General features: G+C 38.0%; 1 protein-coding gene across 1 annotated transcript in view; it reads left to right on the plus strand.

The window, feature by feature from the left end:
- Positions 1 to 17,119, plus strand: part of LOC135465680 (flap endonuclease 1-like) — a 37,062-nt gene extending 19,943 nt beyond the window's left edge. The window contains exons 7-13 of the mRNA XM_064742986.1: positions 3,950 to 4,016; positions 6,772 to 6,903; positions 11,319 to 11,351; positions 12,881 to 12,934; positions 13,200 to 13,264; positions 14,241 to 14,358; positions 16,229 to 17,119. Of these exons, the coding sequence (XP_064599056.1) occupies positions 3,950 to 4,016; positions 6,772 to 6,903; positions 11,319 to 11,351; positions 12,881 to 12,934; positions 13,200 to 13,264; positions 14,241 to 14,358; positions 16,229 to 16,291 (532 nt within the window). The 3' untranslated portion in view covers positions 16,292 to 17,119. The remainder of the gene's footprint in view (positions 1 to 3,949; positions 4,017 to 6,771; positions 6,904 to 11,318; positions 11,352 to 12,880; positions 12,935 to 13,199; positions 13,265 to 14,240; positions 14,359 to 16,228) is intronic.
- Positions 17,120 to 18,042: the final 923 nt, after the last annotated feature.

The raw sequence follows: 18,042 nt of genomic DNA on the forward strand, positions 1-18,042 counted from the left end.
TTACAAAATATTTCCAGTGGTCTTCAACTTGAGAATGGAAAACGGGGCTAGTTTGATGCATTAGTCCGTATTGGCTACGTACAGTGACCGGCTGGCTGATAAAAGAGCATTCACTGTTAAGGCAGAATGATGGCGTGACGATATGAAATCCTGCCAGTCCAGCAATGTCGTGTCAAGTCGTTACCACTAATCTAAGCTTTAACTTGACCTTCTTTTGTTTGGTGGGAGCGGTTGGGGGGGGGGGGGGATTTAAATTCCCGCATTTGGCAGGAAATTGCCTTGACGAAAAAAAAAAGAAATTTAATCTTAGTTGTTTTTGCTGACGATCTATTGCAGGATAGGGATATTTTTGTGTTGGATGTACGGTGTGGGCCACATCATGTTGACTTATGCAGTGTTGTGTGCATTGATGAAATATGCCATGACCTTATACTCTTCTACACACTGTCACATCTGACATTAAATGCATTCATTTTTTCAATCAACTCGTCATAAATTTGTTCCGATGTGACTGGCATGCACATCACATGAGCATTTCCCCCAGAGAGTGTTAAATCTCCTTTACTTCGTACATGTTGTATTTAATTGACTTACAACCTGCTCATTCGCATGAATTATCATCCTTTTATATGAAAGCAGTTGCGGATTATTTCGTTCATTCATGTGATCTTCTTTCTGTCTTTTCGTACTGCTTTTTGGCAACAATATTTGGAAAGTTAGTTCAGCTTTCAACAAATCGTAACACATTGTTTGAAGTGATGTATTGTTGACTGTTCTAATGTTTCTCTACATGGATTTGTAGATATAATGTTTTTACTTGTTTATGTGTCATTATTGAGTGTCAGTAGAAAGGGCAAATCTGGAAAAGTTACCCTCCTTAAACAAAAAGTTTCATTCATTCCTCATTCAGGCCACCAACCTTCCAGAAAAGAGTTCTAGTTTTTTAGTTTCTAGTTCTAGTTTTTCTTCCTGTATTTTTTTCGTTGATGGTTGTGGGTTTCCCCTGGGCTGTGCCTGGTTTCCTTCCACCATAATGCTGGCCACCCTCATTATGAGTGCAATAAATTATGCCATAAAACACCAATCAAATAATAAGTATTTACTTCTGCATAACGTTTCCTTGTTGCTTATGGAATATAATTCTTTCTGAATGCTTACTCTTGATTTCATTACGTTTTATTATTGACATCAAGCTGCTTTGCCTCATTGTCGTTGCTCTTTAAGATTCTCATTGACATTACACCTTAATGTTATCATTGACATCGCACTTGAATATTTCTCAATGACATCTCATTTAAATATGCTCGTTGTGCATCTCACTTTAACATTCTCATTGACATCATTTATTCTCAATGACACCATGCTTTAATATTCTCAGTAACATCACACTTATCCTCACTGATGTCACACTTATCCTCTCTGACTTACACTTTATGATTCTCTTACTGACAACACAGTTTGTCCTTGACAGTCACATTTTAATACTCATTGACGTCCAATAATTCTCACTGACATCACACTGTATTACTTATTGACATCCAATAATTTTCACTGACATCACACTTTAACACACACTGACGTCACACTTTAACACACATTGGCGTCACACTTTAATACTTGTTGACATCCAATAATTCTCACTGACGTCACAATTTAACACACACTGACGTCACACTTTAATACTTATTGACATCCAATAATTTTCACTGACATCACACTTTAACACACACTGACGTCACACTTTAACGCACATTGGCGTCACACTTTAATACTTGTTGACATCCAATAATTCTCACTGACGTCACACTTTAACACACACTGACGTCACACTTTAATACTTATTGACATCCAATAATTTTCACTGACATCACACTTTAACACACACTGACGTCACACTTTAACACACATTGGCGTCACACTTTAATACTTGTTGACATCCAATAATTCTCACTGACGTCACAATTTAACACACACTGACGTCACACTTTAATACTTATTGACATCCAATAATTCTCACTGACGTCACACTTTAACACACACTGACGTCACACTTTAACACACATTGGCGTCACACTTTAATACTTGTTGACATCCAATAATTCTCACTGACTTCACACTTTAACACACACTGACGTCACACTTTAATACTTATTGACATCCAATAATTTTCACTGACATCACACTTTAACACACACTGACGTCACACTTTAACACACATTGGCGTCACACTTTAATACTTGTTGACATCCAATAATTCTCACTGACGTCACAATTTAACACACACTGACGTCACACTTTAATACTTATTGACATCCAATAATTCTCACTGACGTCACACTTTAACACACACTGACGTCACACTTTAACACACATTGGCGTCACACTTTAATACTTGTTGACATCCAATAATTCTCACTGACTTCACACTTTAACACACACTGACGTCACACTTTAATACTTATTGACATCCAATAATTTTCACTGACATCACTCTTTAACACACACTGACGTCACACTTTAACACACATTGGCGTCACACTTTAATACCTGTTGACATCCAATAATTCTCACTGACATCACACTTTAACACACACTGACGTCACACTTTAACACACATTGGCGTCACACTTTAATACTTATTGACATCCAATAATTCTCACTGACGTCACACTTTAATACTTATTGACATCCAATAATTCTCACTGACGTCACAATTTAACACACACTGACGTCACACTTTAATACTTATTGACATCCAATAATTTTCACTGACATCACACTTTAACACACACTGACGTCACACTTTAACACACATTGGCGTCACACTTTAATACCTGTTGACATCCAATAATTCTCACTGACGTCACAATTTAACACACACTGACGTCACACTTTAATACTTATTGACATCCAATAATTTTCACTGACATCACACTTTAACACACACTGACGTCACACTTTAACACACATTGGCGTCACACTTTAATACCTGTTGACATCCAATAATTCTCACTGACGTCACAATCTAACACACACTGACGTCACACTTTAATACTTATTGACATCCAATAATTCTCACTGACATCACACTTTAACACACACTGACGTCACACTTTAATACTTATTGACATCCAATAATTCTCACTGACATCACACTTTAACACACACTGACGTCACAATTTAACACACACTGACGTCACACTTTAATACTTATTGACATCCAATAATTCTCACTGACGTCACAATTTAACACACACTGACGTCACACTTTAATACTTATTGACATCCAATAATTCTCACTGACATCACACTTTAACACACACTGACGTCACACTTTAATACTTATTGACATCCAATAATTCTCACTGACATCACGCTTAGCCTCACTGACATCACACTTTAAAACTCTCTCACTGACGGCATTTTTTCCTCTTTGACGTCACACTTTAATACTCATTGATGACCTACATATGTTTGTTTGTACCACGCTTGTTTTCAGCAGTTTATTGCCATCATTATTAAGCTTGCGTACTCATTCACTAACGGCCTGCGGATTCGTAACATTGAGTGCACATGCAGAGCCATGCACTACCCTGCTTTGTTTCAATCAGATTCAATGCTATGTGTAAACAGAACGCTAACCTGTGGGACAATCAGGCTTTTTAGATGGAAAAACAAAGAAATAAAATGTGAATGTTTGTGATGGTGTGGAAGAGATTGGTCTAACAATGAAGCAGGGCTTGCGGGCTCTTCATGCTGCTATGTAGTATTTACACATAATTCACACATTGGTGTGGGCACTAAAACAGTGGGACGCAGGACAGGACCGATGTGCTGACAGGCATATCCTGCGCCTTACCGATAGCTCAACAAACCGTCATTTCCTTAATGCAAACATAGACTCTGCCTCTGGCTGTTTCCACTAAGCTCTGTTTTATTTCTCCTCCAGGAAAATGCCAATAAAGGAATTCCACTTGGAGCGTGTACTGCAGGATCTGGAACTCTCCCGAGATGAGGTATGCACGTCCTCGCGTCTGTTAGTGGTCTCAAAGCATCCAGCCGCCTCCTTTACCAGGTTGTGTTTGCTGAATGCGATTGAGTAATTAAATAAGGGTAATGGTGGTCATACAGCTACACATAACTGCTAAGGTTGGCCGCATGGCTTTGGCGTAATGGCCTTTGTACAAACATTTAATGAAGGAAGGTACATGTATTGTTCAGAAGCTCTTGCACACCTGTAAATAACGCTGATCGCTTGTTCCGGCTGTAATGTAAACTGTAGCTGATGTCCTTGTTCAAAGTAACAAATGTGACATTTATGGATATTGACCTAAATATTTCGTGGAGAATATATTATAGAAAAATTACTTTATCGTCGGAAGCGAGAAATATTGTTGAGTAAAGAGAGAGTTGGACATTACTCTGTAGTTTTGTACTGTAGGGCATGTGTGGTGAGTAAATATTAATGACCACCCCCACTAGTAGTTTTGTACTGAAAGGGGGGGGGGGGGGGTCCGTGGCTCAGTTGGTTAGCGCGCTAGCGCAGTGTGGTCCGTCAGCAACCTGTGGATGGTCGTGGGTTTCCGCCGGGTTGTGCCCGGTTTCCACCCACCATAATGCTGGCCGCCGTCGTATAAGTGAAATATTCTTGAGTACGGCGTAAAACACCAATCATATAAATAAATAAATAATTTGTACTGAAGGGCATGTATGGTGAGTGAATATTATCACCCCCACAAGTAGTTATGTACTGCAGGGCACGTGTGGTGAGTGAATATTAATTATCACCCCCACTAGTAGTTTTGTACTGCAGGTCACGTGTGGTGAGTGAATATTAATTATCACCCCCACTAGTCGCTATGGCCTGCAGGGCACGTGTGGTGAGTGAATATTACTTATCACCCCCACTAATAGTTTTGTACTGCAGGGCACGTGTGGTGAGTGAATATTAATTATCACCCCCACTAGTCGCTATGGCCTGCAGGGCACGTGTGGTGAGTGAATATTAATTATCACCCCCACAAGTAGTTATGTACTGCAGGGCATGTGCGGTGAGTGAATATTAATTATCTCACCCACTAGTCGCTATGGCCTGCAGGGCATGTGTGGTGAGTGAATATTAATTATCACCCTCACTAGTCGCTATGTACTGCAGGGCATGTGTGGTGAGTGAATATTAATTATCACCCTCACTAGTTGCTATGGCCTGCAGGGCACGTGTGGTGAGTGAATATTAATTATCACCCCCACTAGTGGCTATGGCCTGCAGGGCACGTGTGGTGAGTGAATATTAATTATCTCACCCACTAGTAGTTTTGTACTGCAGGGCACGTGTGGTGAGTGAATATTAATTATCACCCCCACTAGTCGCTATGGCCTGCAGGGCATGTGTGGTGAGTGAATATTAATTATCACCCCCACTAGTCGCTATGGCCTGCAGGGCACGTGTGGTGAGTGAATATTAATTATCACCCCCACAAGTAGTTATGTACTGCAGGGCATGTGCGGTGAGTGAATATTAATTATCTCACCCACTAGTAGTTTTGTACTGCAGGTCACGTGTGGTGAGTGAATATTAATTATCACCCCTACTAGTCGCTATGGCCTGCTGGGCACGTGTGGTGAGTGAATATTAATTATCACCCCCACTAGTGGCTATGGCCTGCAGGGCACGTGTGGTGAGTGAATATTAATTATCTCACCCACTAGTAGTTTTGTACTGCAGGGCACGTGTGGAATATTATTTTCGACGTAAATGATATGACTAAAAGTCTCGTATTCTGATTTATCTATTGAAGACAGCTGTGTCAAGGTTTGTGTAGAAAGTGGGATGATATCCTTCTGGGAAAATGTTAAGCATCCAAAAAAAAAAAAAAATATTTACCTTTATTTCCCTCAAAAACAGCTTTTCTTTGAGGTGAATTTTCAGGTCAAATAAAGTATTTACTAGAATAATTAATAAAAAAAAAACATGGAGGAGGTCTATTCCCATCAGGGATCAGAAAATATTTAACAGCATTGCAGCATTGTTTGAAATCATGGTGCTTGTATAGTGCCTTGTATATGTTTTTGGTTTATGAAATTAAATGTGATTCCAAATAGAGAACAGGTGTAATCTCTACTACATCTGAGGGTATTACATCATAATCATTTCCAGCTTCTGTGGAAGTCATCCACCTCGAAGTCAGGAGACCCGGGATCAAACCCGTCTTGGGTCATACCAAATACGGCCTCGCTTGGCGCTCAGCACTGAAAAGTTAAAGCAAAAAAAAAACATTTCTGGTTGGCCTGGTGTCATTATAATGTGACTGGTTCAGGTGTCATGTCTGGTGTCTTTGGCATGATACTTCAGTGGCAACAACACTTTGGACTTGCCCTGCCACAAGAAGACACAGTGCATGTATATGTACACACACATAATGGCACCTCATCGTCATATGACTGAAAAATTGTTAAAGTACAACGTTAAACCCTAAAGCATGCGTTCATTCATTCATTCATCACACTCATTGTACATTACTACGGGAGGAGTAACACCCTGTCGTAAATGACGTTGCAGTTGTGGGTGCCGGGTATGTTGCAAGCCCTCTTTCTGTGCAACTCTGTGTGTATTATATGTACATGAATGGCAGAGGTATTGATTAAAACCTAATGGAAGTCATGTTGATAAATATTCTGTCATTTGCCTGTGTAATCACTGCATTAATTATCAGTGTGTGATGGGAATTTAGTGCTGATCTGTTACCTGAGCTTATTGATCTCTTATTACAGTTTATAGATCTGTGTATACTGCTGGGTTGTGACTATTGCGACTCTATTCGTGGGATCGGGCCTAAACGGGCCATTGATCTTATCCGCCAGTACAAAACTATTGATGAGGTCATTAAGCATCTTGACAAAAAGGTATGTGCATTTCTTCATTAAATGATTTATTGAAAAAAAAAAAAATCATTCACTTTAGAAACACATGTATAATTATTCATTTCTGATTACATGTATTATGGCTGTTTGTTGGATGCACTTGGAGTCATTCACAATCTGGTTGACAAGGAGGAAGAGACACATTAAGAAAGAGGTGATACATCATCAGCTTCGAGTTGATACAAAAACTCAAGATTTGTTATCCATATATGTAATGACATGTCTTATCCTACATGTACATTGTTTGTCATGGTGAATGCATCTTGATTTGCACCTGTCTGTCTGTCTGTCTGTCTGTCAGTCGGTGGGTGAGTGTGACTGTGTGTTTTTAGGTTTACTTGTAATAGTGATTCCAGATTTGGTACACAAATTATCTTTATGGCAGACAGGACTTGATTTTAGTTCACTTTTTCTGGGGGTTTTTTTGGTTGTTTTTTTTTGGGTGGGTGTTTTGTTATACAGGTTTCTTTTTTGCAGTCATCCTTCATTCAGAAAGTTCTCTAAAGACTTCCGTTCTCCAAACTATTAAAAATGGAGCTTCCAAGTGTCATATACACACTCTCCTCAGTGTGGACAGGATCTGATGAAATTTTGAACCTGGAGCAATTAATTTTCCATTTTCTGTTTTCATCATGTGAGATATTTTCTTCTTTATATGTTTTTTCGTTCAAGAAATATGTTATCTTGTGGACAGACTCAAAAACTGTTCAAAACAGAGCTTCTAAGTTTAATTCATGGGTTAAACTTGGATTAAATTTTGAGCTAAGAAGCATTACTTTTTTCACTATCACTTTACAGATTTTCTTTGTGCTACCTTGTTTGTGGTTTTTGTACTTTAAACAAAAAGAGGACATACATGTATGGTTTGTTAACTCTCGGCTCAGTTGTTATTCCAATGGTTTGCATACTTCAGTGATGTGTGACAAGTGGGAGAAAGCATCTCCAGTCTGCAGTGGTCATGTAGTAGCCAGTAGATGGGTCAAGCGTTCAAGCTTTCAGCTGGCGGTCACTATCGCCATTGTGCCTCTGACGTACTTTGTATCCTGAGGCATGGCTTATTAAGGATCACCAGGATAGACTGTAATTATGAGAAATGCCATTTATCAAGTTCGTGTCATTTAAACTGTCATTTGTCAAGAGAGAGTGTTAGCCAGGGTTGAACCTGTAAACAGCCTGTGTAGTTCCTCCGCGCGTGCTCGAGTGGAAGAAGAAATGCCTAGTCAGCTATTGTTCCCGTACTTGTTAGATGTACCTATATACCGCCAGCCACAGAGACCCTATCTCTGGGATCTTAAGTCTAAAAGCTTTACCCTGTCCTCTATTTCTCCTGTTTCCAGGTGATTTACTGCTCTCCGATATCACTCTGTCGGTAAATTAATGGGCCGCTGGGTTCTCAGGTACTTTGAGCAGCAATAAGTCTTGAGATTGGTGGCAAATCCCAGGCAGTCCTTCATTCCGTCGCTTCGACAACCAACCCTATTACAAATGCCCCGATGGGCAATGTCTGAAACTTCCGGCCTACTGTGTAATGTAGGAACATGATATCATATGTGAATTTGAGACCATTGACATGTTTTTCGCGGTATCTGTTTGTCAGTAAATGCCAGTGGCCTAAGCATCTGTCAACCATCAGAGGTACCTGATTAATCATCTATCACATAGCTTAGCTAAAATAGGAAACATGTAAAGGTGCGTCTGGAAAAGGTACATGTGTCTCTGTCCGCAAAATGAATTATCTCTGACAGTCATCTGATTCTGCCATTGTGTAAGTTAAAATGTTTTATGTACACTTCTTACAAAATTACACGTATGCTAATTCTTTAATCAACACTGCGACCAATATTTTGAAACATTCTGAGAGTACTGTCGGGTGTAGAGAAATAATCTGCACCGTTTTTTTTAAGCTTGCAGAAATAACTTCTTTCAGAGGCATTTAGGAATTGGGATGGTATAGATTGACAGAGGCATTACTTATGGATAACGACTCCTGGATTTATTGTGTTGGTGACGTTTCGACGTAGGTTCTTACATCGTTATCAAACCATATAAGTCATATAATTGGTGTTATTTTTATAAATAATTATGTACAGAAATTCCATGGGAAAAAGTCATTAGAGGTTGAAAATGTTATCAAATATGATTACAACTCAGTAGTGAAACTGTTTAGAAGTATATGTATTTCATATCAGAGACATGTGTCACATGTTGTTACGATGCTTAACAGACAGGGCTTGATGCATACATGGAGCACACAGCTGTCTTTAAATAATTATCTTAACATATAGGCCTGCTGTGTTTTCAGATTATGACTGAGATGTACATACAAATAAACATTACCAAAAAACCAAAAAAATACATGAGATAAAGGAAAAACTTTCCAACATTAACATTTTATTTTTCTTTAATTAAATCAGGAAAAGTGTAAAGCATAGGCCTAAATGTACTGCTGATTTTTTACTGTACGGCTCAATTAGTCAATTAATGGAGAAAAAAAACTTTTCAAGATTAACATTCATTTATTTGAAGAAATTGACCACATTTTTTAAACTTAAATCCGGAAAAGTATAAAGCATAGGCCTAAATGTACAGCTGATTTTTTTTGTTTCTGTATGGCTCAGTTACTGTTGCATTAATAATGGCTACTATCGTGTGTCTGGGGTAAAGCTCTTGTGCGATAATGATCCCATGTAAATAACAATGAGAGTGAGCTTAGCAAATAAATACTGAATGTGATCAAACAGGCGAGTAGGATTTAGTATTGGGTTGTTTCCATGGCAACAAGATGGGTTCAGATCCGGAGGCTTATGTGATGATAAAAAGCAGCCGGATAAAAGTTGATAGGAACTGTCGGATGTGTAGGGGACTAGCCATTTCGGTTAGTGGATTTTGACAGTCACCACAGTGGGTTTTCGTTGGTCTGTTTTTGAGAAACTGTGAGCCATAAAAGTAGAAGGTTGCATAAAAAATAGATAGGGAGATAACTTCATAAGGCTGTAAAACTTGAACCGTATGTTTCCAGCCTGTTTATGCCACAGTATTTCCCTTCACCTCCAGCAAGCCAGCAAGCCACATAGGCATACACACAAAAAACAGGCTGTATATTAAGAGATTGTCATATACTCGGTGTGTGATTTTGTGTGTCCCCTTCACATTTAAAGTGGAATATTCTTGAGAATGGCTTATAAATTAGTGACAATAAAAGATCAATAGCTGATGATCCATGACTGTAACCCTTTTAATCGGTGGACCTGGGCCATGTGAAGTGTGTTACCTGATGAGTTAATGAGTTGTTCATCACATAAGTGTAACATGGCAAAAATTCTCACCTCTCTAACTGAAGAGCTGTAGGATTGATTTTAATGCACTGATGGTGACAACGTCTGTGTGGATTATATCGCCTGATACATTGATCACAAAGCTTCGTGTGACTGTGTTGAGGTTTTCAAGGATTAATAATGTTGACAACAGGTTTATAGGTTTATGTACTGGGGACGTTGAGGGGGGGGATGGGAGTGATGGAGACCACGTTGCTGAGTGTTAAGAGTACTAGCGCAGCACAATGATTCAGGAGCATATGTGGTCACTGTGAGCTCAAATCCAGTTATTACTCTTGGTTCGTATGTTAAAAGGTCTGTCAGCAACCTGCGGATGGTCATGGCTTTCCCCTGGGCTCTGCTTGAATTGCTCCCACTCCACCCACTCAATTTTCACCAGTGGTCTGCTATGAAGAGATGCCATTGTGATGCGACTGACATTATTCCTAAACGAACACACAACATTCATGTCATACACTGCACTTAAGTTTGGCTCTTCAGCTTTCAAAAAAGGAGATTAAAGCTTGGGATAATGGTAGCGATGCCCGCGTGTAGTCCATCTCTCAAATGATTGTTGTCATGATGGAAACTGGTGGGCGAGAACTAAGGTCTTCTCAGACTTTGGTGCGTTGGACTTGAAAACTCCTTTATTTAAACAGCATGTCTAAGTCTGCTACAACAATTTAATGTCGCTTGAGGCCTTAAGCTTTAAGGAAATTGTTGTGGTCGGTACTGAATTATGATGAGAAGAAACTCGTGCATCTTGATGACACGCGTATTTGGTGAATTTATTTGTCTGTTCTGCATTTAGTAAGAAATCAATCAAACTGAATGTTTTTCAGTTCAGTTCCACGTCGTTTGTCATGTAATTAAAAACGAACTCAATGTGGCAATGGAAAATCCAAAGGCTGATGCTTATGGCTTTCTCTGTATTGTGTTCATTGTGATGTGTATTTGTGAATCTCTTTCAAATCAATAAATAAATAAGTTAGAGTAAATAGCCCTAATAATTGTGTTAAAAACCATCATATCTTCACATGGAAAAGATCTAAAGTAAATTGGACATATTTTTGTCTTTTGTAGAAATACACCATTCCAGAGGACTGGATGTATGAGGTAAGAAAAATGTTGCTGATAAGTCATAAGTGCTGGGTGTCCTATCCGGTGTCTTTGACATGATACTTCACTGGCTGCAGCACATGGGCATAAGAAGACACAATATATGTTTACTCATCAAATAACTTGTTGGCATATGACGGAAAAATTGTGAAGTGTGATGTGAAAGCCCAAGCATACATGATTTTGAAATGAAGGCTATGATCTGCTAAGAGCCCTAAATCTTTAACAGATTCACTCCTCTAAAGTATGACATGAGATGCAGTTTGAAAGCATATGAAAGAAAAGATTTTGCACACGAAAATGTGTTACTCAGGTAGGGGCACATGATATTCTTTAAAATTATGAAACTACCGACCAGATTAGACACGTGACATTCCGCTGATTTGCTAAAAAGTGTCCGTCATTTAATTTAGTGGGGATTTAGGGAACTTGTTCAGAACAAAATTTCTGGGGATTGACAGCTGTGATCTAGCACTTGAGTACATTAGCGGGGGCCTACGTGGCTCAGTTGGTTAGCGCGCTAGCACAGGGTAATGACCCAGTAGCCTCTCACCAATGAGGTCAGTGTGAGTTCAAGTCCAGCTCATGCTGGGTTCTTCTCCAGCCGTACGTGGGAAGGTCTGCCAGCAACTTGCGTTTGGTCATGGGTTTCCCCCGGGCTCTGTCCGGTTTCCTCCCACCGTAAGGCTGGCCGCCGTCGTATAAGTGAAATATTCTTGAGTACGGCGTAAAACACCAATCAAATAAATAAATTGAGTACATTAGCTGCCCGGCTTTGAAAATTGAAATCCAGATATGGGCACGAATGTGAACTGTGTGAAGAGAGACGATATTGACAGTGATATTGAGCAGGTGAAGGGTGATTATAACGGAGCCATTGATTGCTCTGCATCTCTCAATTGATGTGATGTCATTACCAGATTAAAGGTGGCTGTCTTCCCTAGGAGCGGTCATTGAACCTGGATAACAGGTCACGTGTAACTACAGGGGAGTGGCCATACTCTGGGCAATCTCAGCATCACCCATTATGTGCGGAAGGCAAAGATGACAGGCTGTGAAATAAAAGATGTTTTCTTGGGTCTAGGAGGATGTGAGCAGGGCTGAGAGGATTAGGTGTAGCAGCTAGGTTAAGATGTCTTTAAGATATCTGAGAGGTTCACTTCAAAAACATGAGGGTTTTGAAGGGTACAGCTAAGATGTTAAAGTGTCTCAGAAATATCTGACACGTGCACTGCGAATTAAGGAAGTAAAGGATAAAGTGCAGTGTAGATTTTAAGATGTTACTGAAATATCTTAGAAGTGCTCTTTAACTACATGACAGGTATAATTTTTGCATTTATTAGAAATTTTTTCATTGATCTAAACATGTTGTCAGAGTTGTTGACATCTGTAGACCTAAGCTGGTCAGTCTTTGATGTATAGACATTTCATCTATCCCCAGAATGATTAAAAACCATGTTAAACCTGAAGTACAGAGAACATTTTTGATGTGTTTTTGTGGGGTTTTTTTTTTTTTTTCGCCTCAGGAGGCCAGGCGTCTTTTCCAAGAGCCAGAGGTCATGAAAGCAGAAGCACTAGAGGTGAGAGGTCATAATGAAGGTCATACTGATGGCTCATGATCAGCCACAGACGTGTATATGTTTGTTATTTTTTCTTTGTTTCCTCCTCCTTTCATTTTCCATGTAGTATTTGCTCTTGTTTGAATCAGTGGATGTACTGAAATGGGTTATTAAGGATTCCTTTGTGCTTTCTTTTTTGGGATAATGCAGAGTAATTTTCTAGTCCTTTGATCTTGTATTAATGACACTATATCTAATCAATACTTTCCCACCTGCCTACCTATAGCTCAAGTGGACTGATCCAGATGAGGCAGCACTGGTGGAGTTCATGTGTAATCAGAAGGGGTTTAAGTAAGTTACCACACGGCATCTAAACTTTCTCAAGTTAGCACTGTGGGGCATCCAAACTTAATTAAATTCTTTTGCCCTTTTTTTTTTCTAAGCAGTTACTTCAAACTTTATAATACTATTCAAATGAAGCCATGGTGTGTAAAGACTTCTTTTCTGTTAAATTCTTGATAGAATTTCCTATATTTCCTTTTGGACTTTTTTTTTTTAAAGAGAAAAGGGTAATTGAAAATATTTGTGTATGGTGGGTATTTGGGACCATCTTTTGGTATTTATCCTTGTTGCATAATAATTCTGTAAATAAGGATGTGATGCTATTCTAATAAATTTATTTGAATGCAAATTTGTTGTTTATATTGAAACATATGCATTTAAGCTAAATTATGATAATATGTATGAACCTATTAAAAATATAAATATGATCCAAATTGAGGTTTAATACGTTTGTTAGCCGAAAAGAACAAATTCTAGAGCAAAAATATTTATTAAATCTCAGTTACATCCTCATTTATGACATTATTAAACAAAGACTATAAATATCAAAAGTTAGTCCCAAATACCCACCATACAAAAATTATTTTTTTCTCCTTAAGGAAAAATGGGAAAAAATATTGAAGACCACATTTAGGAATAACTTTTCGCACTCTTTCATCTAGACTTTATGTAATTTTCATGTTTTCTCCACCTTTAAGAAAAAAAGGGCAGTGGTTTACTCTAGGCATCCTGTTTCCTTAACCCGTAAAACTGACTGCTGTTGTTTAAGTCAGAAATGTGAAGTAAAAATATTCATTTACTTTGGAAAATAGTCAAAATTCTTACATAGTTGAGAATGTTATACAAGACAAGCCTATTAAAATTTAAACCAGAAATAAAGTGTGTTACAATGCAGTATTAAGATTTAACTCTTCTCAAATGGCTGTGTCGAATTGGCTGCGGGATTCCTTACTTCAGCTTTGAATGCTTTTGTTTTGACTTTCAGCGAGGATAGAATTAAGAACGGATGTAAGAAATTGACCAAGGCCAGACATGGTTCCACGCAGGGTAGACTGGACGGCTTCTTTAAAGTGTTATCTCCTTCACCAAGCAACAAGAGAAAGGTAACCATAACCTTGAGTGGATGCAGAGATCATTGTAATGAAAAGCATAGAGAATCTAACAACTGCTAGGTGCTTATGCCCTGGAGACCAAATTGATATGTCTAAGGTTTCAGAGATTTGTTCTAGAATGGAAATAAAATAATTTGAAGTAACCATGGAAACCAGTTACATTTATGCTATTACACGCTGCTAAACCCCGGGTGTCAAATCTGGGCAACGAGTACAACAAAAAAATCCAAGAAATTGAATGTGGTTGTCTTGTATTGAATTGGGTTTTAATTTTAGAGAGTATGTTGTGTGCTTCTTTAAGCACTAGATTGAATTCAGGTACGAAGTTTTTGTGCAGACATTCAGTTCACTTGAACACATGGTTTAACATATATTAGCCCAGTAGGATGGTCTTAAAGTGGTTGTTTAAAGGGAAAAAAATGTGAAGTAAGCTTCAGTAGAAAGACTTGAAAACTGTACCAAAAGATACCTTTACTTATGTTTTTTTAGCAGATTTTTCATGGAGTTTATGGAATTCAAATGTTTTTGCTCTCGCGCTTTGTGGACCTTAAGGATATTCTATGGTGTCATTGACATCACATGACTACACCTTAATGTTCAGTTCTGAGAAAAAAAAATTCTTGTTGTATCCTAATTGCACAGGTATCAGTGCGATTTACGCACCTTTGTGATTAGCTTACCTGTACAAACATGGAGCTTATGTCATACCCTAAACGTCGGTGTCCAGTAACAAGGAAAGCAGCTTTAAACGAATTATGAGAGGTGGTTTCTTAAAACATACTCCATGTATTGAGCTGAGGTTTTGCACACATGTAGAGTACAATAACATGAGGGGGATGGTCCGTCGTTGATTAGATGTGTGCATATTAGTTACCATAAATGATCAAATTCACGATTTCAGTTGTTCATGTGTTGAGCTGAAGTTTTGCGTTCATGTGTCTCCTACTCCTGCCTAAGCTCATTGGTTGACTTGCTAAGAAATCTGCGAAAGTTTTATTTTGGAGACAAAACTACCTTGGTTGGGTAGCTTGGGTTACTGAATTTCAGAGATTAACAAAGCAGTCTAAAGAAAATAATGACCTCAGAATATGCTTGAATAAACACTCTGCCAACAATGGAAGAAGTTTAGGAATTGCAGTAATGTTGGCCTAGGCATGAAAAAGCAGATTGGACATCAACTACCTGTTTCAGGACCAGACAAAAGTCAATGTGATGTATCAGTATCAACATGCCTAATCCATGAAGCCCATTTGCAACAATATGGCTGAAATATTGCCAGTGTGACATTAAGCCATAATTATTCATTCATGACTATCAAAACGTTTGACTAATAACAAAAAATAAAGTATTTTCAGACATTTTTCTATCCTGTTTCTACAGGTAGTTTCTTCCAATTTTACTTTACTTTTCCCTTTAAACATGGTTAAGACAAAGGAAACTGTAAAATGAAGAATGTATCAGATGAAAGACCAGTAAACACTTTCCAGGATAATTTACTCACCTGAGTAAAATGGTTTTATAACATATTCTATGGCTATATGTTGTGACCCAAAGAGTATCATTGATGTCACATGCATATATTTTGCTTGAAATAGTTTGTTTAAATTTTCAAAGTTCTCTGTTTACATTGTGTATGATGAAATCTACTTGTCTGTGTGCGTTTAGTGTCTAAACCTGATTGGAATCACTTTTCACAGTATGGTCAGAAAGACCACCGTAGAATCAAAGGTTCAAATGCAGTTTGCTAGTTGTGAAAAAAAAAAATCAATCTATTTCTGTAGACAGCATGGTCTTCAGGTTCATGTTTTATTTGTCTTTAATTCAACAGTGGCTCTGACACTTCTATTCATGTCTGTTTCAGTTGGCTGATACCAAAGGCCCTGCCAAGAAAAAGGGGAAGACGTCTTTCAAAAGGCCGAAGTAAATGTCTTTGTGAACCTTTTTATCAGTTGATTTATGACTACATAGACTAAATATCTACGAATTTGTGTACAACTGTCTGTAATTGTATAACATCTACAGATTTGTGTACAACTGTCTGTAATTGTATAACATCAATGGATTTGTGTTCAACTGTCTGTACTTGTACAACATCTACGGATTTGTATACAACTGTCTGTACTTGTACAACATCTACGGATTTGTATACAACTGTGTAATTGTGTAACATCTACAGATTTGTATACAACTGTCTGTACTTGTATAACATCTACGGATTTGTATACAACTGTCTGTACTTGTATAATAAATTACGGAAAAATTCTTCTAAGTAGTCATGGTAATAGGCTGTCCTAATCAACGAACGGAAAGGCTGATTTTTGAGAAGGGAACAAATTTAGATACTGTACTGTTGCCATCGTGGATAAAGTTCCTTAGATGTTTTTAAAATTGCCATAAGCAGTAGTTTGCTACTCATGTTACATTTGTAAATACATGCATCATTTCTGTGAATTTTGAACACTGTTGTCTTGCTGGATATGAAGTTTGAACAAAATGTTGTTACTGATACTGGTGAAAAAAAAAAGTACACTGAACAAAAGATACTTCTTAACAATTGATTTGCCAATATCAACATTGGTGTAAATAAATGTTAAATGTAGATCTAGTTTTTTTCCATTTTTCATGTTGTTTTTCAAGATGGTTTTGAATGATCGTGTTAAAGGAAAAGACGATAATTGCATTTTCATTGTATTCCTGTATCGAAAATGTTGGAATTGTAGTTTAGTATTCTACATAAAAGTATTCAAAATAAGCGTGATAAAATTTCTAGTTGTGGAGAGAGCAATGGGAGATGCCATTCTGTGGTGGGTGTGATTACCCAGAACTGTCTAATACTTCAGAGAAAATAAAATAAGTTTGACCCACATGCATGCACTAAAAGCAGGGAACAGCCAGCTTGAGTCATTAATTATAGACTGGAGAGATAGGATTCGGCTAAAATAAGACATTAACTGAGATGTGGCTGTCTATATATGGCTCTTGTATAAGAACAATGTTTGTAGTTCAAAAATATTATTGTAAATATATTATAAATATTACAGCAATTGGGCATGTTAAAGACATATTTACATGATCTGAAAGCCCTAAAGCCTTAAAAAAATCATATAGTAAGTATTATAAAATCATATAAAGCATTAAAGTTGGACTTGATAAAATGGTGGATTTTAAATTCATTTGAGTTCCACTTTTGTTTTTTTGGGAGTGTTAGCTCACCCATAGAACACTAAATGAAGTTGGTATCGCCTCAGTTGTACAATACAGTATTGAACTGTTCTGCCCATAATACCAGTTTCTAAATGTGAACAGTACAGGTTATTTGATTCACAGGGCTAGACGTGTTTGGACAGCACTATTATTAACGTTTGCCAATCCCTTTGATACCGTAGCCATGAGGTTTCTTAACTACTCTACCCTCCCTCATGCACTAAAAGGGAAGGCCTCTTAAAACAATCATGGTATCGGAAACAAAGAGCCTCTGATGTTGTACTTCAATGGCTTTCCGTCCGTCTAGGATAGTGTGACAGAAGAAAGGGTGAAAGGTTATATTTGTAAAGAGCTTTAGCAACTGTTTGATGATTGATGCACAAAATGTGCTCAGAAGAGAATGGTATTGAAATGGGGTGCCTCTTCCAGTGCAACTCGAGTATAAGCTGAATGTTCACTTGTTGTGCATGA

The sequence above is a fragment of the Liolophura sinensis genome, chromosome 5, assembly GCF_032854445.1.
Source record: "Liolophura sinensis isolate JHLJ2023 chromosome 5, CUHK_Ljap_v2, whole genome shotgun sequence".
Taxonomy (NCBI): domain Eukaryota; kingdom Metazoa; phylum Mollusca; class Polyplacophora; order Chitonida; family Chitonidae; genus Liolophura; species Liolophura sinensis.